Below are 27,231 nucleotides of genomic sequence, written 5' to 3'. Positions count from 1 at the left end.
TCAGTGGGACAGTGCCAGGTAAATGTGCATAGGATTAAAATCTGTGAACCATTAAAGGAATGAGATTAAGGTTAATCACTGCTAACTTGTTTCCTTGGATTTAGTGGAACTTAGTCATAGATAACTTTACCTGGGTTGTGACCTTTATTTTTAATCTCTCTCTGCCCATATCTGCATGATTGTCAGTGCCATGAGGAAACAGTGACAACTAAAAGCATCTTCAAAAGCCAGTTCCATCCCACATTCTTTACTATGACTGGGCTGTAGATTGATCAAGTTGATTATAAAAAGTATAAATCGGCATTATTATGAAGAAAAGAAACATGTATTGGGGAAAACCCCTTTTTACTGAGAAGTTCAAACAACAGGACTTCAGCTTATTCCTCAGCAAAGGCACTGTGCTGTGTTAAGCTTTATCTTCTAGCCTCAAAATCTAAATCAATATCCTTCTTTATACTTTGCTTTCCTTTATTGATTTTCTGATGTCTGGATGGGAACGAATAAATCTCCACCAAAAGAAGTTCCTCATTCTTGCCATATGTATTGCTCCTGCTTTGGCAACAGTAATACAACTTCTGTGGTACAATACTCCTGTTACAGAAAAACACACCCTAACTCTAGGCAGGATTAGTGTCACTTAAAGTGTATGATCCTTGCATGTGTTGTGGCTTACACTAAACACAGGCAAACATTGTTAATCAACATTTTTAAGGGCAGAGCCATTGCAGATGTTAAAACATTCTCAAGAACTAATAATTCTGTGTAAAAAAAAAGCAAGTCAGGTGTGGTCAAAACAAGCGTACCTCATTTTGTTCAACTGGATCCGCCTGAACAGCATTGGTTAGAGAACTGACATAAAAGTAGTGAAATTTGCCCAGTTTTCCTTAGCCCTCTCCTTCCAGACAGTATTTTGCTTCTAAGATCTGCTAGGAGAGTCCCTTGCTCATCTCTGTCCCACTACTGGTACACAGTGAACAGAGAAACCACTTGATCATGTACAACTTTCTGCAACATGCTTGTAGCTTTCTTGGTAAGGCGGTCATGAGCATAGTGGTGAGGAGAATCTTATTACTCTCCTGTTTTGCCAGATGCAGAAGGATAGGAAGTTCTTCATTATTTGGAAATCCAGATGCCTGATCCGGAGTGTGACTGTCGTTCTCTGAGTGAGCTCCTTAGCTTTTTGTGCGAGTCTTAATATAGGCTTATCTAAAAGTGCTTTATGTCCATAACTGCAAAATATTAAACATCCATCTTGAATAAACAGTGCCAAGATTAGAAAACTTAGTCTCACCCCACAGAGTTGGTTGTGTATAACAAGCTGCCTAAGCCAATACTATGACAGAACCTATCAGTAGTTTTATGAGCGGACCTGCAGGCTATCCATGGTAAATGTTTAGGTAATAAGCAACTAAGATGTACATCAGGATCGTTATGTCCCAATAAGTAATTTTCAATAGAAGAGAAAAGTCAAGCAATTGGTGCCCTTAAAATATAGTTATGGAGAATGAAAGAGTCTTTGAGTGTCTCTGCTGTGAAAATTGTACAATTATGTAGACAAAGAGATGCAATTTAGGTTCAGCAAACCCAGCTGCAACTATTGTGATTTACATAGACGGCATCATATAAAGACTTAAACCTTGTTAAGTAAGGTAAATATCTTGAATTACAGCAATTTGAACAAGTGAAGGGGGAAATTGCACTTTCTGTTGGAAGATGAGACTATGCCTTCAGAAATTACTAAGTCCATCACAACACAGGAGAATTTATAGAAAAACAGTTGCTGGGCAAAGAGGAAAAAATTGTTGACTAAATGATTAAGATACAGCAGGATCATGAATCATTCACTGTACTAATTTATCCTTGGTGTAAAAAATTAGTCTAATCCCTATATCATCCGTACGATACCACTATAACTTGGAACTTCATTTCTGAAGTCATTTGATTTGAAAATGGTTCAACATCGACAATTTCTAAGGGACTATTCACTAGTTATGCTTTTTGTTAATAAAAACTGTAATGATCCTTTTAATACCAGACTGTTGGAATAGACAGAAAATGCTAGCATAGATGTTTGGGTGGTGGGGGTTAGTGGGAGAGAGACAGAGATGCATGTATGCACAAATGTAGTAAACTACCGATCTTACACACCCATTTTGAAGCTTAAAACAAAGGAATGGACCCATTATATTTACTGTACTTTGGCCAACTTTGGATTGATATCACAACTGAGCAACTAACTTTTCAAACTGAACATGGAATAAGATTCTTTTCATGTTACATGTTATGTGATAATTCAAAGCTCCTGCAATAGAAAAATGTCTTTGACATCTAGTTTACAGATACAGTAATTATTTTTAACATACCCTTTTCTCAACACAGATTTTGCAAAAGATTCCTGTACAAGAGCTATAAAAAACTTCAGTAAAAAAATTGTCTCATTGTGCTTAATCAAAACTTTTTTTTTTTAATTTACCATCACATCAGTAGCACACTGCTACTTTCTGGTATATTAGTTTTGATAATGAGAGTGCTGTAAAATCCCAAGGAGGCTTATTGGCAAAGGCATACTGGAGCCTTGATCAATACAGCATACCTAAGTCACATCACAGGCAAAGCTGACAAGGGTCATAAAACAGCAGTCTAGCCATAATACTAGTTCTTACTGGTGACCAGAGGTCTTCCTTGTAGGATCTGGCCCCTTATTAAAACTTGAATAGCAACAGTTTCTGGAAATTCTGATGCCAATCCAATTTATTTTTCAGAAGAAGCCTAGTGTTATTTTCTTCTGCCGTTCTAACATATTATTTAAACTTTAATAGGATCAGCAAAAATGCCAGAGCTGCCTTTCAAATGTAAGGCAACAGCGTTTTGGTTCTCATTCTCAACTGAAGTCGTTAGGAACATTCATCTGTATTTAACATGACCACATTATAACAAGAATAAGCCACCTAAGAAGGTGTATATGCAACACCTGAAAGCATCTAAATCTAATTGGTTAGATAATGCAACTGCTGGAACAGTACTTATACTTTCTTGGACATCACATCAAGTATAATACTTTACACAGACATATAAAGGCAAATTCTGCCTTCTCTCTTGTCATACCCTATCATACTTCAGTGTCAAGTCATATATTGCATTACGTTCCTGGATTCATCCTGCTCATTATGAAACTTTTGACGTTGGGAATTGGACGCACATCAAACTGATGTTTGCGACGTTCAATAAAACTAGCCAGGCGTGAGGTATCTAGTGGGATTTTGGAGTAGCTGCCATTGTGAAACTGCAGCCAAGGGTGCTGCAAACAAGTGGCTGCTGTTGGCCTCCTCCTGAAGTCTTCTTGAAGGATTACAGTAATGAAGTCTCTGGCAGCGTGGCTTACATCACAGAAGTACTCACTAGGGAAGCTGAAATCCACCCGGCACACATTGATGCAAGTCTCCTCTCTACTTTCATCCAGGAAGGGAGAGACGCCACTCAACATGACATAGGCAAGCACTCCTAGGCTCCAGATATCTGTGCTTAGTGAAACAGGGGCACCTTGGATAACTTCTGGAGCAGCAAATTCAGGATTTCCAAGGAGATGATGAACATGGTAATGGCCGGTAATTTGAACAGCATCTTCTAAGTCTATCAACTTAACACGAGGCACTGGAATCCTCAAGTCAATGAGCAGATTTTCTGGCTGTGAAGTTTAAAATAAAAAGGCTCAGTTGTCCATTATTTTCATAACCAAAATCAGATTAAACCAACAGTTGTCTTGGTTCACATGTCTACTGGTTCAATAAAGTGAAAACATATTCACAAGATAAAAAATATACCAAAGAAAAAGAAGGATTTATATACATTTGCACCTCTTCTGCAGCAAATACTTGGATTATCTTCATGCTGCTAGAACAGAAGCCTTAGAAGTTTGGGACTTAATTGCTGATTTATTGTGAAATTATTTTCAATAAAATATAGTGTAATGACCAATTTAAAAACCCAAAGCACCATGTAAAACGGTAGCTTTTAAGCACGAAGTAGATATTTACTAAGAGTTTTTGAAGGATAATGAGACAATTAGGGCCTGCCTAATCATCTACTCTGTGCTTTAAAAAATTACAGGATTACCTGGGAAATTGACAGCCAGCAAATGTCCAACCGATAGGGCATGCAAAGCTTAAGGGTGATATACAAAGCTTTAAGATTGTCCTCTAAGGTCCTAGGATATGGGTTGGAAGGCACCTGATATAGCCACCTCGCAGCAGTTAAGTAGGTCTGTGTATGGTCAGTGCCTGGATGCCAGAGCTCCTGACAACTGTACTGCTGCCTTGAGTTCCATAACGGAATATATATATGGAACAGAAATACAATAAGTAAATGCAGGCACCATATAACTGACTCTTCATTTCTAATTCAGTAACAGTTTGAAAAGTACACTGTTACATATAAAGTGTGGAAAAAGCTGTGAACCAACACCAAGCTTCTTCACATGTGACTAAGAAGCACCATAGCTCTGTTCTCATGCTACTTGGTCCCAGGGATGACAAACATTTCACACCCAATGGATACAGCTGGCAATCAGGCATGAGTTGATCATCAGGTCTGCTTGGTTTGGCAGCAATGCCTGCCTGACAGGTTTGTGTTGCATTTTTGGAAAACCACACATGCGTGAAAATGCTGCTGATTCAAAGAGATTGGCAGCAATTAACACTGCCACACATTATTTAGGTGATCACCAAATGGTAGGGTTTTTAAAAATTGCTTATTTATGACCAATTCATATAATTTGTGACTGATTTCCTGCTGAGTGGAGCAGTGGCAGAACAAGAATGGGGGAGGGGAGAACAGAGTTCCACTAGGCTGTTCGAGAACTCCCACATGTGCAAAAAGCTGACTGTGCTGAAATGTACTATTAGGAAGGAATAGTTGGAGAAGCCTGCTGAATAGCCAGCGATGGGGATGATAAATAAACAGTCCATTGAAAAACTGAGTCCCTGTATGCATATAAGTGAATAAGACATGAGCCAAATCACTGGATGTTTGAATAATCCTATTTCATGCATGTGTGAATGTGGTTAATGTTAAAATTTCAGCCTTTCATGTGCATATAACTTTAGTGTATGATTTAAATTTAAACATGGATAGCAAGCCAGGGCAGGGGAGCCAAGACTGACTTCTGCAGTGTAAGAAAAGTTGTTTTATAAGGGGACAGATTTATGCAGCAAAAGCCAATCAAATTTTATCATAGACTTTTCTTCCTGGTTAGTTGTATTTCAGTAATGAGCTGCTGAATGAAAAAAACAAATGTAATCATACAGGATATCACTGGCTTGTGAGAACACACTGAAAAAGTTTACCATACATTTGTTACTGATAAAAACGGCAAGAGAGTTTTGTGATACCTTAAAGACTAATAGCTTTATGGCAAAAATTGTTGTGGAGTCCACCATCAGATGAAGTATACTTCAGTTGACACATTTTATCTGTAGAGAGAGAGAGAGAAAAGAAATTGCCAACCCACGAGTGAAAAGGCACTGAAATGTAAGAGGTAGTTGAGCCCTGTATTTCTTGCATTTTGTTGCCTTTTGACCCAGTGTTTACAATTTCTCTTTCTTTGCCTATGTATAGTGTTATTCATCTGATGAAGTGGATTCTAGTCCACAACACTTTATGCCATAATAAATTAGTTACAGGGCCATCTTCAACAGACTTGCATCCATCTAAGTCCATTGAAGTCAATGGGCTTAGAATGACATAACAACTCTGCTGAGGATGGCACTATTAGTCTGTTACAACAAAACAAAACTTTTAAAATCATATGGCATACTGATGAACATGATTATGAATAGTTATCAACACAAAACAAAACTTTAAATTAGAATAAATGACATCTCAGAAGTGCATGGCTACTTTTTCTCAATTCGTCTTGGACCACTTGCCATCTAAACAAGTTTAAACTAGTTTATAAAGCCTAATAGTTCTCAAAAGGTTTTAACTGATTTAAACTAGTTTAACCATCTTTAAAACAAATTTTAACTAGTTTAAACCCATTTAAATTGTTCTCAAAAGGTTTAAACCCCTTTTAAACCAGTTTAGATAGCTTTCACATCAGTTTAAAGTATAGAAATAACTAGTTACATAGTGAAAAAGAAGAGATATATCCGAAATAAGGTTATTAATGTGTGAACAATATAAACAACCACTTGACATAAGCTTAGCATATATTGCTATTGTACAGAGCTTGGTATTGGCTGTTCTTAACCAACAGATGCCCAAGTAAAGATTTTTATAATTTCTCCTTCGTACCTTTATATCCAAATGAGCCACCCGACAATTATGAAGGTATTGTAAGGCTTCCATTGTATCTCTTATGTAGAAAGCTACTTTCTCCTCCATAAGTTCATCATGATTCATAAGGTAGTCCAAGAGACGACCATCATCCATCCTAAAACCCAACAAAAATGCACTGTGAAACCTCAAAGAATTGCTAATATTTGAAATATGTTCACCTCTGAACATAATGAAATTTTTAAAAGGAAGAAGACTGTCTACATCAGGAATATACATTCAAGAATACTAATTGCTTATTCATCTCACCCTTGAATATAATTATTTGCATTTAGGTTTTTGCTGTTTCGTGATGTTATTTTCCCATTACCACCATAGATGCCACCACCATAGAATTAATGAGTTTAATCTTGACATTCTCACAGCCATCTCCCATATTATTCTTTCCAGGGGGGAATTAAATGGTTTTAATGGACATTGTGCAATTTGTGATTCAAAACATAAATGAATCCTTCATTGTAATGAAGTAGCTTAGCTTCCATCAAAGGGACTTACAGCTCTAAGACTAAGATATAGCAGGAAGGTGACTCATAGATATCATGAATAGTAATATACTGGGGATGCTGCAAATGTTGCAACATGGCTGCTTCATGTGCTGCCTGCTCCTTCTTCTTCATTTTTTTATTGATGAACTTCACTGCAACATCCTTCCTAGTTGCTTTGTGGATACATTTCTTCACAACGGCAAATCGCCCTCTGGAAAACAGTAGAATGAAGTTAAACCATGAATACATCATCATATATTTACTTCATTCATAGCCCACCTTTCTCACTGAGACCTTTGAACCAGTTCATTCATGTTGTACATCTATCTCTTTTATTGTGGTATTTTGGATTCTTTTGGGATTACCTTCCAGCATGGATTTTAGAAAGGGCCTTCTTGGTCATGGCTAGAGATGGGCACGAACAGCAATATGAACTAAAAAAACCCACGAACAGACCAATCTGCTGTTCGCAAACAAGCTGTTTGTGAGTAGAGATGGGCACGAACCGAAATATGAACCAAAATTAAGCACAAACCACGCTGGTTCGTGGTTTGCGAACCACGTTTCATCAGATCCCATTTCTGATGAACCGCCATGAACTTTAGGCTGGTTCGTTTGGTTTGGTTTTTTGGTTCGTCACTGCAGACAGCCTGGTGCCAATCAATCAGTCTCCTAGGCAATGGGATGGACTTCCTGCAGACCTTCTTCTGACCCAGAAGTGAATTTCTGCTGGCCCGGAAGTGACCTTCTGCTGACCTGGAAGTGATGATTTTCTGACCTGGATGTGACGTTTTCACGAACCAAACAAACTGGTTCGCAAACCAGGGGCAGGTTCGTGAAAGTTCGTGGTTCATGAAATTTGACGAACCACGAACTGAATGGTTCGTTTTTTTCCGGTTCGTGCCTATCTCTATTTCTGAGGCCCCATTCTAAATGACCAGATGGTCTTTGCAAGCCTTGTTCATTGCTGTTTGTCAAGCCGGACAGTCTGGCACATGCAATCAATTCCCATAGCAACTCAGGCAGGGATTGTCTGAACTCTGTCTGAACTCCTGCTGTTTCCCTGGAAACCCCAATCTAAGCCCAATTTAGCTTGATAGGCAGGTCTTCCTTCCAAGTGTGGACTGGAGCTCCAAACTGGTTACAAGAGGAAAAGACCAGGGGGGAGGGGGGCTCCCAGCTCTGGCTTTCAGGGAGAGACAGCTGCTGTTAGAGAGACAAGGTGAGTGCATTGGAGCTTGAATTTTCTTTGTGTGTGGTGGGATAGGGATCTACCCCTTCAGGTTCCAGGGCTGCTGCCAGGCTCTGGGGCCAAGCTATTATTTATTATTGGTACATTTCCTGCTGCCTGCTCAGATAGGGTTTCTGCGAGTGGTGCAGTAGGGATCTTGATGGCTGGAGGAGAGCCTGCTGGCTCCCACAAACCACGAACAATGAACATGTTCGTGAACAGGATCATGTTTGTCAATGTTCATTGTTCGTGGATGGCAATGAACAACGAACACCACGTTCATTTTTTTTTCTGTTCGTGCTCATGTCTAGTCACGGCACCAAAATTCTGGAACTTCCCTCTCAGGGAGATTCATTTGTCACTGTTGTTGTCTTCCTTCTGGAAAGACTTTTTTTGTTTTGTTTCGCATTTCCTCACTAAGTCTTATTAGCCCTTCCCCATGTTTATCTGTGTTTATATGTTTTATTTACATTGCTTTAAATATATATGTTTTACAAATACAAAATGTTTAATGTTTGAAATATTTTAATGATTGCTGCCTTGGGGATTCTGTTGAGTAGAAAAATGACACTTTTTTTTTTAATTCCTTTGTATAGTAAATCCACAATAGTAGTCTCTAATGGTATACTCTGAGCTTTATGAGTGACCTTGGAAAAACGTTTAATAATAACCTATGTGTGGTAAGAAAGCTGAGTTTATACTTTTGTTCTGTCTCTGGGCCTCTCTAGCATGTATCCGTGTATCATAATGTTTGCATAGGATTTACATTCATAAAGTCCAATGCATGAAGGCTGAAATAGCATCATCACTTCTTGGTTTTGTGTGTGTTTACTCACAAGTGCTCTGTATTGTAAAATAATAATAATGATGATGATGATGATGATGATGATGATGATGATGATGATGATGATTGATTGATTGATTGATTGATTGATTGATTGATTGATATACTGCCCTTCAGGATGACTTAACATCCGCTCAGAGTGGTTTACAAAGTATGTCATTATTATCCCCACAACAACGAACACCCTGTGAGGAGGGTGGGGCTGAGAGAGCTCCTAGAAGCTGTGACTGACCCAAGGTCACCCAACTGGCTTCAAGTGGAGGAGTGGAGAATCAAACCCGGTTCTCCAGATTAAAGTCCTGTGATCTTATCAACTACACCAAAGTGATGCACATATTTCTTTCTTCCATTTTGAAGGTCCATTTACTCCTGTATTTCTGGGATTGTTACATTAACCAGCAAAGATGAACTTATGATTCCATTCTTTTCCGTAGAGCAATGTCAGACAATATTCACAGTTTGTTGTATTTTTTCCCATTTGTTACAGAATAATAAAGGAAAAATCCGAAGAAAGTATCATTTGTGTGCTCCAAAGTATACAGGACTCAAACAAAAAGGAAATAAACACGGGAGAAGGGTCTACAAATTACAAACCAATTTCTGGTGTTTCAGAAGTCATGATGCAAGTATAGTTGGGATGCTTGTTACCAATTTACATTTTCCAGGCAAATCAGAGACACCTAGTTTTTTTCTGTGATGCTCTATGAGATTTCCTTCCTGAGCTTTGTATTTATCCATAAAAAGAATAAAGAAAATTACTGTGTATGAAAATGACAGTTCAGTAAAATATTTACTGACAGTGAGATGCTGACAAAGTCTGGGAATAGTTTTTGGCACAGCCACTGCCGTAAAGAAGGCACAATTCATTACCCTTGAGCATTGATGCATGCACAGATCAGGATTGGCAGAGCTCTCAGTGGATTTCCCTTCTCTCCTTTTCCTCCCTGGTTGTGCATGCACTGCAGTGTACCAGACATTACTTGTAATGGGAGGCTTCCATGTAAATACAGCTACACAGGACCTCAGCCATTATAGATATATAGAGGGCATAATAGCATTCTATTTCCAGTAACTGCATGCATATTCAACTATCAGCCAAGAAGAGGAAAAGAGGGATCCCCTGCACCCTCTTCAATGCCATTGAATCCACAAATGGAACATAACCCAAGTATAGTTTGTAAGTTTCTTAAAGTAAGTTGATGGATGCACAAGCACCTTTAGAAACGTCAGTTTGTGCTGCAATAAAGAAAGTCAATAATTTGAGTTACATAAATAGTTCTTGATTTACTTGTAAGATTTCTAGTCTTGGTGGATAAGATACTCATTGGAAGCTGAGTAGATGGTAGCAGGTACCGCAGACAAGAACAGAATTAACAAACTTAGAAATGTCAGCTTGTGGTCTTAAAAAACTCAGCTGCAGCATCAAGACTTGCATGCTCTAATAAGTAATTATGGAGTACAGCCAAAAGTCTCATAATCATTTTACCACAGCCTCATTCTTTCCAGTATATTTAGATCACACTTTATTATGCAACTGATCAAATGGTGATGAAATAACCTTATGAACTGGTCCAAAACCTATCAACTAAACATGCACTGTGAAGCCAGTCATTCTTTTATCAAGCTTTTTAAAAAGAGAAAGGTCAATGTAGTTAGTTTGTGTTTCACTGAACAATTAATTATAGTATTACCTTCCAATCTCATTCAACTCCACATAGGCCAAATCAAAGTTCTCCTTCCATATAACAGTGGCTCCATCTGCTGCAGAGTCTTTGCAAAACAGGGGAAGCAGGGGGACAACAGTTGGCATTAGGAAATACAGTCATTGATACATTACAAACATTTTAAAAGGAAGGGCCATTTAAAGGGGCGGGAGAGGCTTAAGAGCACAAACAGTAGAAATGGACTACATGTGTCAATGTGTCTTGTCTACCCTTTGAGATCCTTCCTTCCTGGCTCACATTCTCTGAGTTCTTCACCTTCAGTATGGTTTCTGAGAACATCTAATTTCTGATAAACATACATTGTTGTATAAGCAAGTAAGTATTCTGTAGGTTTATATTACCCAATTAAAGGAACCTTGCTTGATTAATAGGACTACACTTAGTTAATTAAAACTAATAAATCATTTTGAAGGCAGCATAATTTCCTTGCTTTCACATGATGCATGCACTTGTTACAGCAGGAAATCATCTTAGAAGAGGTATTTCTTCTTGTGTGTGAAATAAAAAGAAATGCTTCCTCCATGGCAGTTACAGTGGTGAATAAACAATATTTTGCTGCCAGCATTTTATCTGCACAGTGTAGAGCTACAGAACTCTTCTGGGTAAGCAGGGGCCTATTGGGTTGTGGCCTACAGGACAGGGTTCCCAGGTGCTCACTTATGGCAGACAATCTCCTGGAGATTCTGGCTATTACTCACCAACCCTTGGCTGATTGGTGGGGGAAGCAGGCTGGCCAAAGGAGATATATGGTGATAGTTGTCCCTGTACAATAGTGATACTTCTGGCATTACCTGGAAGCAATGGCATTGTGCCAGGTCATCATCGTGCAATGCAGTGAAGTTGATGCTGTTTTTTTTAACCAGCAATGACTTCACAATTGATGTGTCCTCCTCCAATGCACCTGCAGGTTGCCAGCCAAAAGCTGGCATTTCCAAGTGGTCTTTAAGGGTTGCCACTTGCCAGGTCTCCTGTAGACCAAACTAGGATACTGGGAGAGTTGGAGTGTGTGCATTGGGGGTACTTATCTTGCATGCGCACAAAGTGTGCATGCACTGCAGAGCACTTCCTTGTTGCACCAGGAATTAAGTACATTGTAAGTATGTACTAGGAAGTGAAGGCCCCCTGTGTGGGACTGGTTTGATGAAAAATCACCCCCAATCTAGTGTTGGGGGCAATTATTATCAAATCAGCCCAATATGAGGGCCTTCACTTCCTTGTTGCACCAGGAATGATGTCATTCCCAGCATGATAGGAAAGTGTTCTGCAGTGCACAGGAGCATGCTGTAGGGCTCCTGGGCCCATTCCCTGCATGAGGTGTGGCAGGGGGTGCAGTCTGGAAGCAAGGGATCCCCCACCCCCACCAAGGGAATAGGATCCCTACTTTAAAGGTAGCCTCATATAAGGTGTATTACAATAGTCTAGTATTGAGGTAACGATGGATCCACAAGGCCAAATAAACCACATCCAGCTACGGACCATCTTCCTAGCTAAGTGAAATTACTAAAATGGCTTTTTTGCAGCTGCATTAGCTCGCTTCTCTGGCAATAAAGCTAGATCCAATACCTCTCCTACATGCTTAACTGAGTCAGCAAATGTCAGCTAGACCCCATCAAAAGTGGGAAGCTTTAAAAGTTATTCAATATCTTTATAAAGTACAGCTAAAATGTTTTAATTGCCTTAAACAGTTTAACTCACTGCAATGATGAGCATAGCCTATTTTCTCTTCCAAAACTGAAAATGACTTAGTATTTGTGGGAGGTAGGATGCATGAAAATAGAAGCAGATGGAAATGATATTTGGTTAACAAATATACATTAAAGATTAATGTTTGCTTTATTGGATAGTAATTATATCTGAGAAGCAGGCCCATTACAATTGCTGCTTTCCTTGAATAATAATATTTAGCACTTAAAGTGTTCAAAGCCGCTTTCATTATTGGAAGCAGCAACTAGCAAAGTATATATATATATATTATACTGAGTCACACCATTGATGCATCTAGCCCGATTTTGGATATCCTGATTGGCAACAGCTCCCCAGGTTTTTAGAAAGAACTCTATGCAAGCCCTGCCACAGAGATATTTTTAACTGGAGATGCCAGAGATTATCTATGTCTATGTGAAAAGAATGTCACATTTTAATAAGGATTAGGTCATGCTTCCTCTAGTTGGCCTGAAATTGTTCTTTAAATGTTTATACACTAATCAGAAGAGATATCAGGCATGCACATTTTATGCTTGGAGTTCCATCCCTGAGTTTAGTGAGGAGCCATAGCTCAGTGGTACAACATCTGCTCTGTTTCAACTGGTCTGTAGTAGAAGAGCAAAATTCAGGTCCACTAGCACCTTAAAGACCAACATCTACTTTGTGACAAAAAGTCCCTGGTTCCATCCCTGACATAACCAGTTAAAAGTACCAGGTAGTAGGGAATGTGAAAAACTTCTACCTGAGCTGCTGGAGATGTCAAAGTAGACAATACTGTCCTTAATGGAACAGTGCTCTGACTCAGCTTCATGTGTCCATGGGTACAAAATACCAAAGAGAAAAGCCAGGTCTCCCTTGAACCTTGGCTTCTGAAACAGAACTAAAATCTACAGTTTCTAATTTTTTTTGCATTATAGGGTTTTCCTGTCCTCAGTTTTCCATGCCCTTCTTTTTGGTCAAATGCTCACCGTATTCTGGAAGTTTCACAAATTCAGAGGCCTCACTAGGTAAACTAATTCCCCAAGGATTGCTAGCGCTGACTCGGAACTGATATTGACAGCCAGGTGTGAGATCTTCAATAACGAGGTAGGTGTCCAAAGTTGAGGCAACAGACTGCTGCCAGACCTGAGATCCTATGTTTTGGGGAAGAGAGAGAAATAAAACATTACCAAAGCTTAAATGTGGCTCTAGGCTCTAGACAAGGAAGAGAAGTAGCCTGCCCTAGAGATCTGTTCTTCCCTACTACCTGTACATTGGTACTAACCCTATATGTCATAGGACATTTATCAAATTATCCTGCAAGTCCTATGCACTAAGAAAAAGTAATGGGCCCTCGTAGTTGAGGCTGATTTACACATGCAGCAAACTGATTAAATCATGCTGAGGTGCCTGAATGGATGGTACCATTTCAAAATGCAGGTAGGAGATACTATTTTTGAACATTCTTCTACATAAAAGCTCCTTGCTAGCAGAAAGCTAAGACATCAGGAAAATGCCATCTTCCTGCTGCTAGTTTTCTGCTTACATGGAATTCTTTTTTACCTCCACAAGTAGAGTTCAAAAATATTATTCTTCTATCACATCAGGATCAGGGCCAGCGCCAGAGTTTATGGCGCCCGCAGCCACGAGCGCACGCACTGTGCGTGCGCACACCTCTGACTGCGTGACATCATGTCATCATGCAGCGCAAGATGGATGGGGCGGCGCGCGGAAGCTTCTCCGTGCTCCGCACACCGCCCCAGCAGCTGCTCGCAGCTTCTGCACCCGGCTGGGGCATGTGGGGGCGGAGAAGTGCGCAGCAGAGCTGGCGTGGCTGGCTGCAGCAGTAGCTGCAGCCAGCCAGCCCCATGCCACCGCCACTGCCACGCATCCCAGCTGGGCACAGAAGCCCCGAGCCACTGCTGGGGCGGTGCACGGAGGCTGCTCCGCGCGCTGCCCCAGCAGCGGCTCGCGACTTCTGCAACCAGCCGGGGCGTATGGGGGCGGAGGAGCGCGCAGTGGAGCTGCCGTGGCTGGCTGCAGCTCCGTGCTGCCACTGCCACGTGCCCCAGCTGGGCGCAGAAGCCGCTAGCCGCTGCTGGGGCGGCGCACGGAGGCTGCGCCCAGCTGGGGCGTGTGGCATCGGCGTCGGCGTCAGCACAGGGCTGGCTGGCGGCAGCAGTAGCTGCAGCCCAGTCATGCCAGCTTCGCTGCGCGCACCTCTGCCCACGACACCCCCTCCGATGCCCCTCTAGTGCCCACGTGCCCGAGGCCACTGCCTACCTGGCCTCCATGGGTGCGCCGGCCCTGATCAGGATTCTATTATCTCATTCTGCAGTATGTGTAGTTCCATCGATAGAAACCTGTATGTGCTTACCACACAAAATTTCTTTATATGGCCTTAACAACTAGAATCATTTGAATAATCATAAACTCAAAGAAAAAACTAGAAAGGTAATTTTAATGACCATCCCGGGGAAGGTAGGACTCATGTCTGTGATATAGCATTTTTATGCCTGCTGCATATAAGATGCATGTGCCTTCATCTTAATTGCTTTATTATTGAATTATTGAGTAAAGTCAAACGATAAGAAGTAACACTTTCAAGGGAAGATTCCTGACTGGTTGCTGATATTATTAATATCATTATTGATCTATTATTATTTATTCATTTTCATCATTTGGCAAAGGTGGCAACCAGATTAATGAAACAGAAGAAGATCTTTGGAGCTGAACATGACAGGGCAATGGAAACCATGAATATGTGAGGGGGACAAAGGTTAAAAAAAAAGTGCAGGAACTGAGAAAGTTGTGGGAAGGGGGGGGGGAATTCAACAATGAACTGTCAAGCTGAAAAACCATGCATGAGGTTGACTGAATTTCAGTGAAATCCAGTCAACCTAACACATGGTTTCTCAGCTTGACACAACTCTATCCAGTCATAATGGGGTTAACAATCTCCATGTGGGGCCTGGAGTTCTCCAAAAATTTCAACTGATCTCCATCAGTTTTTCTGAAAGATATGGCAGCCTTGAAGGGTGGACTCTACGGCATCACACCCTCAATGAACTCCCTCCCCAACTCCACCATCCTCAAGCACCACCACCAAATCTCCATGAAGTTCCCCAAGTCAGAGGTGGCACTCCTAATTTAGAGGGTTTTACTGATTTCTAGAAAAAGGTTATCTCTCAGAAGGCCAGAGACCAGCAGTGAAGTATTTCTTTAGTCCATAACCAGTGTCACAATTCAAGTGCCACATGGAGATGCATTTCCCATCTACAAACTTATTAAAAATCTGTCTGATCCCCACAGGTAAATGATTTGGGATGTGCCTAAGATGTCACCCCTATGAACTGTTTTGCAATAACTGACTGCATTTAATCAAGTACCTGAAAGGGGTGAACTGGCAAGTAGATGGGAGAAGGGCACTTAATTTCTCTCCCCATCCTCACGTTAGCATTTCTTGGGAACCAACTGTTTTCCTGATCATGCTCAGTTTTGTCTATGTCTGTATGCACCCAATATGAAGTGCTCTCATGAAAAGTAATGCTCATACCTTCTTCTCTGTATTCCACCGTGTAACCAGAAATAGTACAGTTTCCTGTACTGGATGGAGGTAGCCACCGAAGAATCACCGAGGTGCAGCTTCTTTCCTGAGCAATGGGACGATTTGGGGCTGCTGGGACACCTGGAGCAGACAAGAGAAGAGAAACAGAAAAATCAGAAGAGAATGTTCAAGATGGGTAACCGTGTTAGTCTGCCTGTAGCAGTAGAAAAGAGCAAGAGCCCAGTAAGCGCCTATAAGACTAACAAAATTTGGGGTAGGGTAGGAGTTTTCGTGAGCCACAGCTCACTTCTGCAGACACGTGTCTTCAGGTATCTGAAGAAGTGAGCTATGGCTCACGAAAGCTCATACCCTACCCCAAATGTTGTTGGTCTTATAGTGCTACTGGACTTTTGCTCTTTTCTACTGCAGAAGAGAATGTATTTGTGTCTTTTCAAATACTGCTGTTTTCTGATTGCAATGCAAGTGAAAGAGAGTAGAGAGACACTCATTAAAAGCTAGGCATGCTAAAGTACCAGTAAAAAACACCCGGATATCTAATAAAACTACTATATCTATTTCTCTTCAATGTCAAAATACAAATATGTTGTTTATACAAACAATACAATCATGCTCATAAATACAATAATTGTACATAGTACTAATTGAATCTCCAGAACTCTTTGAATCCGTTCATTAATCACAGGGAGCTCCACACCCCACTCTGTTTCTTCTTTGAGCAAGGTAAGTACTCCGAGGGCGAAAAGGATGGTATGATGGTAAGTGCATTCATACAAGTCTTCTGTAATTCATGTTGTTTCTTATGATTACAGAATCTTCCCAAAGCTGGTACAGAAGTCAAACAGCCACTGACAGTCCTAACTGCAACCGGCTTAGTGGCAGCTTTCGTCAGGACGACTTCCTCAGGGACTGACGTGGATTAGCTCCTCTGCATCTCTCCAGGGTATGTTGGAATGAGTCAGCATCAGGTGAGCCACCAGTCCCTGAGGAAGTCGTCCTGATGAAAGCTGCCGCTAAGCTGGTTGCAGTTAAGACTGTCAGTGGCTGTTTGACTTCTGTACCAGCTTTGGGAAGATTCTTTAATCATAAGAAACAACATGAATTACAGAAGACTTGTATGAATGCACTTACCATCATACCATCCTTTTCGCCCTCGGAGTACTTACCTTGCTCAAAGAAGAAACAGAGTGGGGTGTGGAGCCCCCTGTGATTAATGAACGGATTCAAAGAGTTCTGGAGATTCAGTTAGTACTATGTACAATGATTGTATTTATGAGCATGATTGTATTGTTTGTATAAACAACATATTTGTATTTTGACATTGAAGAGAAATAGATATAGTAGTTTTGTTAGATATCCGGTTTTTTTTTCACTCTGCGTATTGTAATCTGTTACGGATATCAGGCTTGTTATTTGCACAAAGTACCAGTAAAAGCTAGGTAAGCTAGCTGAACCAGTATCCATCAACAATGGGCCAAGTTACACCCTAAAGTATGGGTTCTTTTTTCAAAACAAATGACGTGTTTGAAATTTGATCTATCTGTTCAGTAAGAGTGCACAGGTGAATCCATCACAGGATTCAATTATGTGGGCAGAACTACACATTAGGAAGCAAATAATGTGTTCCCAATCTCCCATTGATCTTGCAGTACTCAGGTTAGGTGGTAAGGAGAGTCAGTGAAGTCAGTACTTACCAGTTCTCCCCTATGCATGCTTTCTCTCAGTGTTCTAACTCAATTTCTTTGAATAAATAGATCAACTAAATAAGCATGCATGTCAAAAAAGAAATCCTTATAACCAAGCCAGATAAGACATTTGCGATAAGCAATCAGATCTCTTAAATCTTTACCTGTATGGCTGCTCTGTCAGGGAAAATAATAACCTGGTGTGTGTATTAGTGTGGCAGGGAAGAAAATGGCAGGGAGGAGTGGTCAAAGCCTCCTTCTACAGTGACCGTATCTTGCTACTCAGCTCAGCATGTATACAAGAAGAAGCCAGAAGAGTGGCACCCAGCTCTCTAGGCGTGCATGCATGCTACCATCAGGTTCTTCCACATGGCAGCAAGCAAGCAAGCAAGCAAGCAAGCAAGATTAAATAAATAAATACAAAAATAAATAAATAAATACTGGCACTGTAGGTGCTAGTAAGGCAGGGTTCTACAACTCTCCTGAGGGTCCTGAGTCCTCCTGACCCCTACCTTTAATATCTAAAGTGCTGCTTTAGTTATAAATCCAAATGAACGATGCCTCACAGGAGTGCTTCTTTGCCTCTGCCTGTTGCTTAGTAAATAAAGCAATATTTAAAATGTTGTAAGTCTCCAGTGTTCTCTATAATCAAAAGGAAACAAATCCAGGAAGAAGTGACCTTGGATTTTCTCTCTCTCTGTGTAATATTTATACCACACAAACAAGTTACAGCATGCCTGTGAAGCTAAACTGAATATCGTCAAGTATTTAAATCAGCAGACACACTGGCTCAGTAAAAATATGAAAGCTTGTAAAAATAAATATTGTGCCATCTGATGAAATAAATGTAAACCAGGACAAAATCCGCACCTTGGACTTTGATTGTAGCAGAAGTGGATGCTGTTCCAAGTTCATTTGTTGCCACACATGTGTAAATACCACTATCCTGGGGCATGACATTACAGATCTTCAGGGTGATTTCGCCTGAATCACTGAAAGGAGGCAAATGACAACATTTTAATCTGTTATTCAGATATGAATTGGCAATAGTTTCTCTTCTGGAGATAAACACAGAAAATGAAAACCAATGAAAAAACTGGCAAATGCTTTCAGAAATCTTGAAGTTGAATTTGGGATGAGAAGGCTTTGTTACCAGATCTACATGCCACTACTGGGATATGCCACTATTCCAAGGAATAACTTCTGCAGGGATTACGGAATTTGTAGGTTTTTTTCTGCATTCTTAATTGAGTAGAAAGGCAGAGAGAACTACAATTCCCATAATTCCCAGCAAGGAAAATCGGTCAGACCTTGTGGGATTTTGTTGCCAGTTATTTACAGCCCCAGAGCCCCGTGGTGCAGAGTGGTAAGCTGTGGTACTGAAGCCCAAGCTCTGCTCACAACCTAAGTTCGATCCCGGCAGAAGCTGGATTCAGGTAGCTGGCTCAAGGTTGACTCAGCCTTCCATCCTTCCGAGGTCGGTAAAATGAGTACCCAGTTTCGTGGGGGTAAAGTGTAGATGACTGGAGAAGGCAATGGCAAACCATCCCGTAAAAAGTCTGCCAAGAAAACATCGTGATGCGACATCACCCCATGGGTCAGTAATAACTCAGTGATTGCACACGGGACTACCTTTACCTTTATTCAGGGCTTTTTTCCTGGGAAAAGAGGTGGTAGAACTCAGTGGGTTGCCTTCAGAGAAAATGGTCACATGGCTGGTGGCCCCGCCCCCTGATCTCCAGACAGAGGGGAGTTTAGATTGCCCTCCGCACCGCTGCATGGTGCGGAGGGCAATCTAAACTCCCCCCCGGTCTGGAGATCAGGGGGCGGGGCCACCAGCCATGTGACCATTTTCAAGAGGTTCTGGAACTCCGTTCCACCGCGTTCCAGCTGAAAAAAGCCCTGCCTTTATATACCTTTACCTTTATTATTTATATATAAATTAAGTGTCCTATCACCATTTCTGCTTCCCTCCCCCTAGGGAGATGTAAGGTTTGAGTAGGGAAAGCAATGACCTATTTGAAATGGAAGTAAAGCTACTTGAATTGAGGGGTTCACTTCATAACCCTATAAGACTTGATTTCAAAACCTGTACCATGACACTGTACAAGCTGTGACCCTTCCTGGATGACATAGGCATGCCAGCCTCCAGGTGATAGCTGGAGATCTCCCTGAATTACAACTGATCTCCAGGCAACAGAGATCAGTTCCCCTGGAGAAAATGGCTGCTTTGGAGGGTGGATTCTATGGAACTATACCCTGCTGAGGTCCCTCCCCTCCCAAACCCCAGCCTCTTCAGGCTGCACACCCAAAATCTCCAGGGATTTCCCAACCTGGACCTGACAACCCTAGGATCACAGGGATTGCTTACCAGAACACGTCTTCATAAATTCTAGACTAGATGACCATAATGTGCATTGTGTGCACTGTACTAAAAGTGTTTGGAAATTGTAGTAAGTTCAGAATACAGTAACCTGGATGTTAAATGCAGCTGGTATCACAGAATATATTGCACCTGTCACAAACTGCCTCTTTAAGAGGCTAACCCAGTAGGCCTCAGTGCAAGCAGGAGAGTAGAAAGGATACAGTTTTATTTTCCCTGCTAGAAGCCTGCAGGAGTGCAGGTGGGATTTCCAGCTCCAGGTTGGGAAATTCCTGGAGATGTGGGGGGGTGGAGACTGTAGGGGGCAGGATTTGGGAAGAGGAGGGACATCAGCAGGGTATAACGCCGTAGAGTCCACCCTCCAAAGCAGCCATTTTCTCCAGGGGAACTGATCTCTATGGCCTGGAGATCAGTTGTAATTCTGGGAGATCTTCAGCAACCACCTGGAGACTAGCAACCCTAGCAGGACCTACCAAGAACTCTTTAAGAAAAGCCTGGGCCTAGTGGACAAGGAACAATGTTAAGTATTGTTATATCTTTTCTTTAAAGTCAAGTTATCTGCTCTACAATTACTGTTAATAAAGACCCCATCAAGTTAAAGGAAACAGGTTGGTTGTTCTTTGCTCTACTATGCAATAGCACTTGTTCTCAAAGCACTATACTGCTTACCACTTCCTAGGTGGAATTCAAAATGCTGATATAATTTAAAACCCTACACAACTGGGACCATGCTTTCTCTTCTGTTTTTCCATTCCATCTAATTTCCCCCGGAGTAAGGAACAGAGCTTTCTTGGTGGCTGGTCCTCTCACTTTGGAACATGCAATTCAGAAAGGACCTCATGTGCTGCTTTTCAGTGAACTGGATGTACCTAAGTAGGCTTGAATCTTGAGTGACAGGTTTGCCCCGGATATTTAAGATTTTTTAAAAATTATTTTATTATGATTGTATGTATTTTATTATAAGGATAAGACAGGTAAAAGGCCTGTAAATCAGAATATAAAATGTTAAGAGATTTGCAGGATCCCTTCCTGAAGCCCGATATGTCTTCTCTTGAAAACAGACCATTCTTTCTATTCTCCTGTATCTTAAGATACTTGTATGTTCAATCAGTCCTTTAGAAACAAAATAGGAAACTGCTCTGAATCAAGCTGGACATTGTGCTTAACTGCTTGTTTTATTAGGACATTGGAGTGTGGTGCTTATTTTCAGACGCTCAACTAGTGGTGCACTTGCTCATACAGAAACTTAGCTTGGACTAAGTTTGCCATTGCCCGCTGTCCCTGCTCTCAATCCCATTTGCAATGATTTGAGGAAAGGGAATAAAAAAATGGGGAGTAATATCGATGGTTTCTGCCATAAGGACTGGGAAAATTCCTGGAGCATCACTAGGTACTGACATTACATTTTCAATGATGCTCTAGGATTTTCCCCATGGAGGATTTGACGTAGTCTCTGAAACACCACCATCCCCAGTCCTGATCCTCAAATCTCCTGGCATTTACTGGTGAAGGGCTGGCAATCCTATTTGGATGCAATAGCTTTTAATACAATCACAATGTTTTGTAGCAATGAAACCACCGCTGCTGCAATGGTGAATATAAAAGTTTGAACATACCAGGAGGAAACTGTATATGCGGCTGTACTGTTGTCATTGTCGAGGATGTTTTGATCTGGTCCCTTCCAGGTTATACTTGGCTTTGGCCGTCCACACACCTTACATTGTAATATTACTGTGTCACCAAGCAAGCAGGTGATGTCCACTAAAGGCACAAGAAACTCTGGAGCAACTAGAGCAAAAGTCACATGCAGAAACACATTACACTCACCATAGACATCAAACTGATCTTGCCGCTTACTATATTATGATCTTGCAAAGGGAGAATGGGAAAATAAGCACCTCTTTTCCAATCTGAGAAGGACTTTTCCAAAAAGATAAAGAAGACACAGACCTTTGCTCCTTGCATTCTGTGGATGATGCTAATCACTCACATGCATTTCTAGTATCGACATCTCATACCACTACCACTCTATGATGTTCCCTGAGTGAGATGATGATCCAAGTGACACTTCTAATCTTCAGATAGGAATATTTTGGACATTTAAAATAAGATCTTAGGAGCACACTTAGCCAACACTTTACAGCTAAAACTATAATTATTAATGGTAATATTCCTACTATAATAGATTGTGTGATATTTTTATCAGTTCTTCCTAGGAGATCTAGCAGTATTGCCAATGGTAAATGAACATGGAGTTGCTCTTGAGCTTGGACAATGCAGCTATAGTTCTTGCTAGCAACAGCTGGCTAGGGCTTCCTTCAACTGTACCATTCTTTAAATTCTCATTCCTGCTACAACAGTGTGGGACAGCCATTCCTAGTATGAAAAAGCTTGTGCAAGTGGTGATAGTATAGCTTATATGCATGCAGATACATACTAGTTCTCAAAGGAGTTGCTACAGGAGTAGACTCAGTTGTATTTATTCCAGCAAAAACTTTTACATGCAAGTTCAGCCCCTTAAATGTGTTATGAGTTGATTTCAATAAAAGTTTGTGATGAATTCTAAGGAACGTATTTGAATCTTGCACACCTGTTCGTGCTAGGGTTACCAGGTCCCCTTACTCTCCCAGTAGGAGGGCGGGCACCTGGCACTCACCTTCTCTGTATTACTTGTGTGATGATGTCATTTCCAGTGATGGCACTTCCAGGCAACATCATGCAGGCACAGGAGTGCACATGTGCTTCACAGTGGGCCAATTTGGGCCCCAAACAGGCCAAATTGGCCTGCTGTGAAGCATGGAAGAACTCTCGGGGCGGTGATGACATCACTTCCAGGAAGTGACACTGTCGCACTGTCCCAGGAATGCTCAGGGGGCCTGTTCCCACACCTTTCCCCGCCACCGGCCAGGTGAGTAGTGACACAGAGCGGAAGGTGGGAGCGGGAAATTCCCTGCTCCCACTGGGGGACTGGTAACCCTAGCTCATGCCAATATGAAATCAAAATGAGTTTATGTGCAAGTTGAGAATATGAATTTAGGCACAGACTCTGAACGGGTTTTATTTATCATTTTTAAAAGTGATTGTAATATTTTGCCATGTAAATAGTTTGTGTGTTTTATTTCTGCTGGCTGCTGTAGGGCTTTGAACGTATGGCACTATGGTTTAAAATGCAGACTTCTTCTCCTCTCCCACCCGCCCCGCTTCCAGTATCTGTTGAGTTTAAGCACATTCCTTCCTATATTTTGTTTCTTTCCCCTAGGAACATCATGGAAACAAGTTGACACACTTTGGCCTTTTTGCTGATCTACGTTGATGCAATTGGTGTGATTAGCTGAAAGAGGGTCCTTTTGCTTTCCTTTAGAGTTTCAAAATGTACATGTATAAGTCACACAAGCTTCCTCTCAATTCTGTTTTTGATATGGTACAACAGGATTTTCCACAATAACTCAAAGTCTTTTGAGAAAGGCAAACAAAAGATTTTAGACAATAACTGGCAAGCTTTCTGAAGAAGAATCTGTTTTTTTTAAATGGGTGTTTGCTAGCTACTTGTCATATGTTTCATTTTAAAATTATGACATAATTACAGTATCTGCATTGTGTTTGTTATAAAATTACAGCTTGTACAGCACTTTGCCCTTTCATTCCCTCTACTGCGTTTCTATATATTTGTATCTTTTAACTCACCTTCCTGGATGAAGTTTGGGTTGATGATCTGGAACAAAAAAGTATAGAAAAATGGAAAATACTTGTTTAACTTGTCCATGAAAAGAGGAATTCGTCTCACTAAAATAAGAATGTCAACCAAAGAAGCGTGACAAAACATTGATGAGAAACTAAAAGCATACCTAAAAGGCTCTGATTTAGGTTATTGTAAGTATACAACAAGCTCAGCTCATTGATTCAATTAAGCTGATCACCTTCACTACATCTTGGGACACTATGTTGTATGGAAAAGTTGCCTATCTTTCTCTAGGCAACATGCTCCCACTTTTATGATTCCTAATGAAGAGCTGTTGTCTGTCACCAGAAGCAAGAAATTAGGCTTGACAAAATTTCACTTACAGTGCAATCCTAAGCAGTTCCTCCAGTCTAAGCAATTTTGTAGAAGGGTAAAACTGACTAGAGTTTTCTGGCAAAATCTAGTGCATCAGAACTGGAATAATATATACAATACTTACATGTTGCTTGAACACTTCTGTCTTAATGTATGCACTAAGCTACTTCTTGAACAGCTGCACACTAATTTTATTGCTATTATTGAGTTTTACTTTCTTGAACAATCTTATTGCATTTAAGAGAAAACAGCCCATTTTTAGTAACAGCTAAATGCCTGCAGAATACTTTTGTTGTCAGCACCTGAGTAAAGCTAATCTTCTTGATTATATTTTTGTGCTATGATTGGCTCTCTAATTAGTTGGGGTGAATGAGCTGTGCAGGTTACAATGTGTGTATGTGGTGCCCTCAAGTCATAGCTGACTTACGGTGACCCTTGGTGGGGTTTTCATTGCAAGAAAGTATCAGAGGTGATTTGCCATTGCCTGCCTCTGCAGCCCTGGTCTTTGCTGGACATCTCTCATCCAGTTACTAACCAAGGCCAACCCTGCTTAGCTTCTGAGATCTGATGAGATCAGGCTCACCTGGGTTATCCAGGTCAGGGCCTGCAGGTTAGAAGGCAATCTACTGAATTCTGCTTTAAGGGTTTAGGAAGAGGGTGTGTGTGTTTAAATTTCTTCCCTCCATGGTGAAGAGTTGCACAGTAAGGTCCTCCTGTAATGTAAGCATGCCTCCTTAAAAAATCATCATTGTCAAGTACTGGTATATCAAATTTAAAGACTGAAGAATGAATTACACATTTAAAGACTGAAGAATGAATTATATGCAATTTTGGAGGTCCAAGCCTAGAACTCTAGGTATTTAAATTGGGAGTGCAAGAGTGGTGATGGTGGGGGGTTAACCCTTTTTTCCTGACAGTTTCCTCTATTGAAAACTTTTATCCCTTTTACAGAAAAAAGACAGTCACAGCATAGGCACCTGTCTTTTTCCCTACTGGGACTTAAGGCATTTTCAATAGAAGAATCAATGTGGGAGGGGGAAAGAGTATCACACACACTCCCTGCATTTACTTTTCATATATGGACTTCCAGTCATAGAAATCCCAAGTCATGTGTAATTTGGCTAAGCACAAAGCAGAACTCCAGTCACCATGAGAATATTAATATTTCAAATCGGAAGCTAGAAGTTCTTAAACTATTCAGATTTCATTTTTGAAACTGGAGGGATGGATGGCTTTAGAACAGTAAGCCTTTTAGTTCAAACCAAATACTAGCAATTCAATACTTTAACTTATTTTTCCAAATCTCAGCTCCGATACAATCTCTAAATAATATTGAAAAAAGAATATAAATAAATTTGAATTTTGTAGTAAAATTCAACATTGTTACTTGAAGCATTTTCTCCTAGTTAATTCCACTTACAAATGAATGGCTACTCTTTTAAGTGGGAAGAAGAGTGTTTCAGCAGTAGAGGGCAGTTTTGAGCTAAGATATGCAGATCCATTTTAAACTCCTTTGTGGTAATTCAAACTCAATGAATTATACTATTATTTAAGGTGGAAATTTTGTACTCTGTTCACTCAAGTTTTTAAAGACAGAACATTTATATTGTCAACAAGACATTGACTTTGGAGAACAAATTTCAAAATAAAAAAAATGATCAGCATTTAAAATTCTGAAATTTTACATTTATGCCATGATTTGTAGTACTGGTATTTCCTGAAACAACACCCTTAGTAGCTAAAAGTACAAGGAACAGAGCCAGAGTAGTCTGACATCATTTTAGATTTGTGCAGTTCAGAATGCAGAATGGCTCAGCTGAACATCATAAACTTTTCCAGAATACATCTCATCAGTTTCTTCTTTTCTGTGGTGTCCCAATATGGTGATAGTCTGCTTTGCATCTGAATTTGGTATTTTTGTATCTTTGGACAGCCCACTAAATACAATACTTTTTCTTTGGCCTAAACCACCAATATTAATTGCTATTTTTTAATTTAAAATGGTGTGACTATTTTTTATAAATGTGTGACAGACAGGGAATAACTCCTAGGTGGGTAGCATTGCCATAAGGTGATTTTAGACTGGCTATAATGTTTTTATATTTGGCTTTGCTAATGTTTGTTTTATAAAGTTGTTTTTACATTGTTGTTACCCACTTTGGTCCTTGCAGGTGAATCACAAGGCCAGGGGAGAGGAGGTAGAATAAATTGGGACAGGAGGCCCTGAGAGGCTTATGCCAAATTTGAGCTTGCCTTTGCATAAAGTGGAGATGGCCAGGAAGGCTGTTGCTCAGAATTTTATTTCTCGGTGTTTAGAAATTCTAAATATGAAAAATAAATTTGATCCTTGAATGTTCACTGATGTGAGATATCTGCATTTTATACTGGGGAGAAAGAAAGAGGTGCATTAATTTAGAAGTGGGTCCCATTTACAAAAAAATTGAGAAGCTCTGTGCTGGATATTAATAGGCAGACACCATGTGTATTTGAGTGAGAAGCCTGTGGCAACTCTTAAATCTCATAATCCTACTATATAAAAGGCTAAGCGTATTCAAGACGACTCACTTCCTACACTGGTGCACCTCCAGAGGGCGCTGCTGTGGAGGGAAGCCCAGAAGAGGCAGCCAGACATCCAGAGAGCACACCATGATGGGAAGCCCAGGCTGGGATCAGGTGCAGAGTGGATGGCAATGCCTGCTCTCCACCTTCACCCAGCTGGGATCAGGAGCAAAGCAGGTGGCAATACCTGCCCACTGCCATCACCCAGCTGGGATGAAGAGTAAAGCAGGTGGCAATGCCCGTCCATGCTTTATGCAGCTGGGATCAGTAGCGGAGCAGGTGGCAATGCTCGTCCACCCACCTTTTATGCAGCTGGGATCAGATGTAAAGCAGGGGCCAATACCCGCCCTCCGCCTTCACACAGCTGGGATCAGGATTGGAGCAGGTGGCAATGCCCACCCCCTTTCACCTGGTCGGCTGTAGAGCAGGAGAAAATCCCTGCACCCCCTTCATCCAGCTGGGATCAGGCAAGGAGCAGAGATCGTAAACTGAGATTGTAAGCAATATAGAACTCCATGAGTTGTAGACTCATTATTTCTAATGCCAATAAAGGTAATTTGATTGATTGATTGATTGATTGATTGATTGATTGATTGATTGATTGATTGATTGATTGATTGATTGATTGAAATCACAGCAACATACAATTAAAATGCAGCCTAGCGATCACACTTAGCAAATCGTG

At 40.8% G+C, this 27,231-nt stretch overlaps 1 protein-coding gene across 1 annotated transcript in view; it reads right to left on the bottom strand.

Annotated features, from left to right (window-relative positions):
- Window positions 1–948: 948 nt before the first annotated feature.
- The window catches only part of KALRN (kalirin RhoGEF kinase), a 717,152-nt gene continuing 690,869 nt past the window's right edge, over window positions 949–27,231 (bottom strand). The window contains exons 51-59 of the mRNA XM_054971242.1: window positions 23,618–23,645; window positions 21,550–21,721; window positions 18,421–18,542; window positions 15,857–15,988; window positions 13,290–13,454; window positions 10,585–10,663; window positions 6,829–7,029; window positions 6,292–6,430; window positions 949–3,685 (exon numbers count right to left, since the gene is read on the bottom strand). Coding sequence (XP_054827217.1) covers window positions 3,140–3,685; window positions 6,292–6,430; window positions 6,829–7,029; window positions 10,585–10,663; window positions 13,290–13,454; window positions 15,857–15,988; window positions 18,421–18,542; window positions 21,550–21,721; window positions 23,618–23,645 — 1,584 coding nt within the window. The 3' untranslated portion in view covers window positions 949–3,139. The remainder of the gene's footprint in view (window positions 3,686–6,291; window positions 6,431–6,828; window positions 7,030–10,584; window positions 10,664–13,289; window positions 13,455–15,856; window positions 15,989–18,420; window positions 18,543–21,549; window positions 21,722–23,617; window positions 23,646–27,231) is intronic.

The sequence above is a fragment of the Eublepharis macularius genome, chromosome 2, assembly GCF_028583425.1.
Source record: "Eublepharis macularius isolate TG4126 chromosome 2, MPM_Emac_v1.0, whole genome shotgun sequence".
Taxonomy (NCBI): domain Eukaryota; kingdom Metazoa; phylum Chordata; class Lepidosauria; order Squamata; family Eublepharidae; genus Eublepharis; species Eublepharis macularius.
Note: the sequence above shows the minus strand (reverse complement) of the source record. Positions and strands in the feature narration are given on the sequence as shown.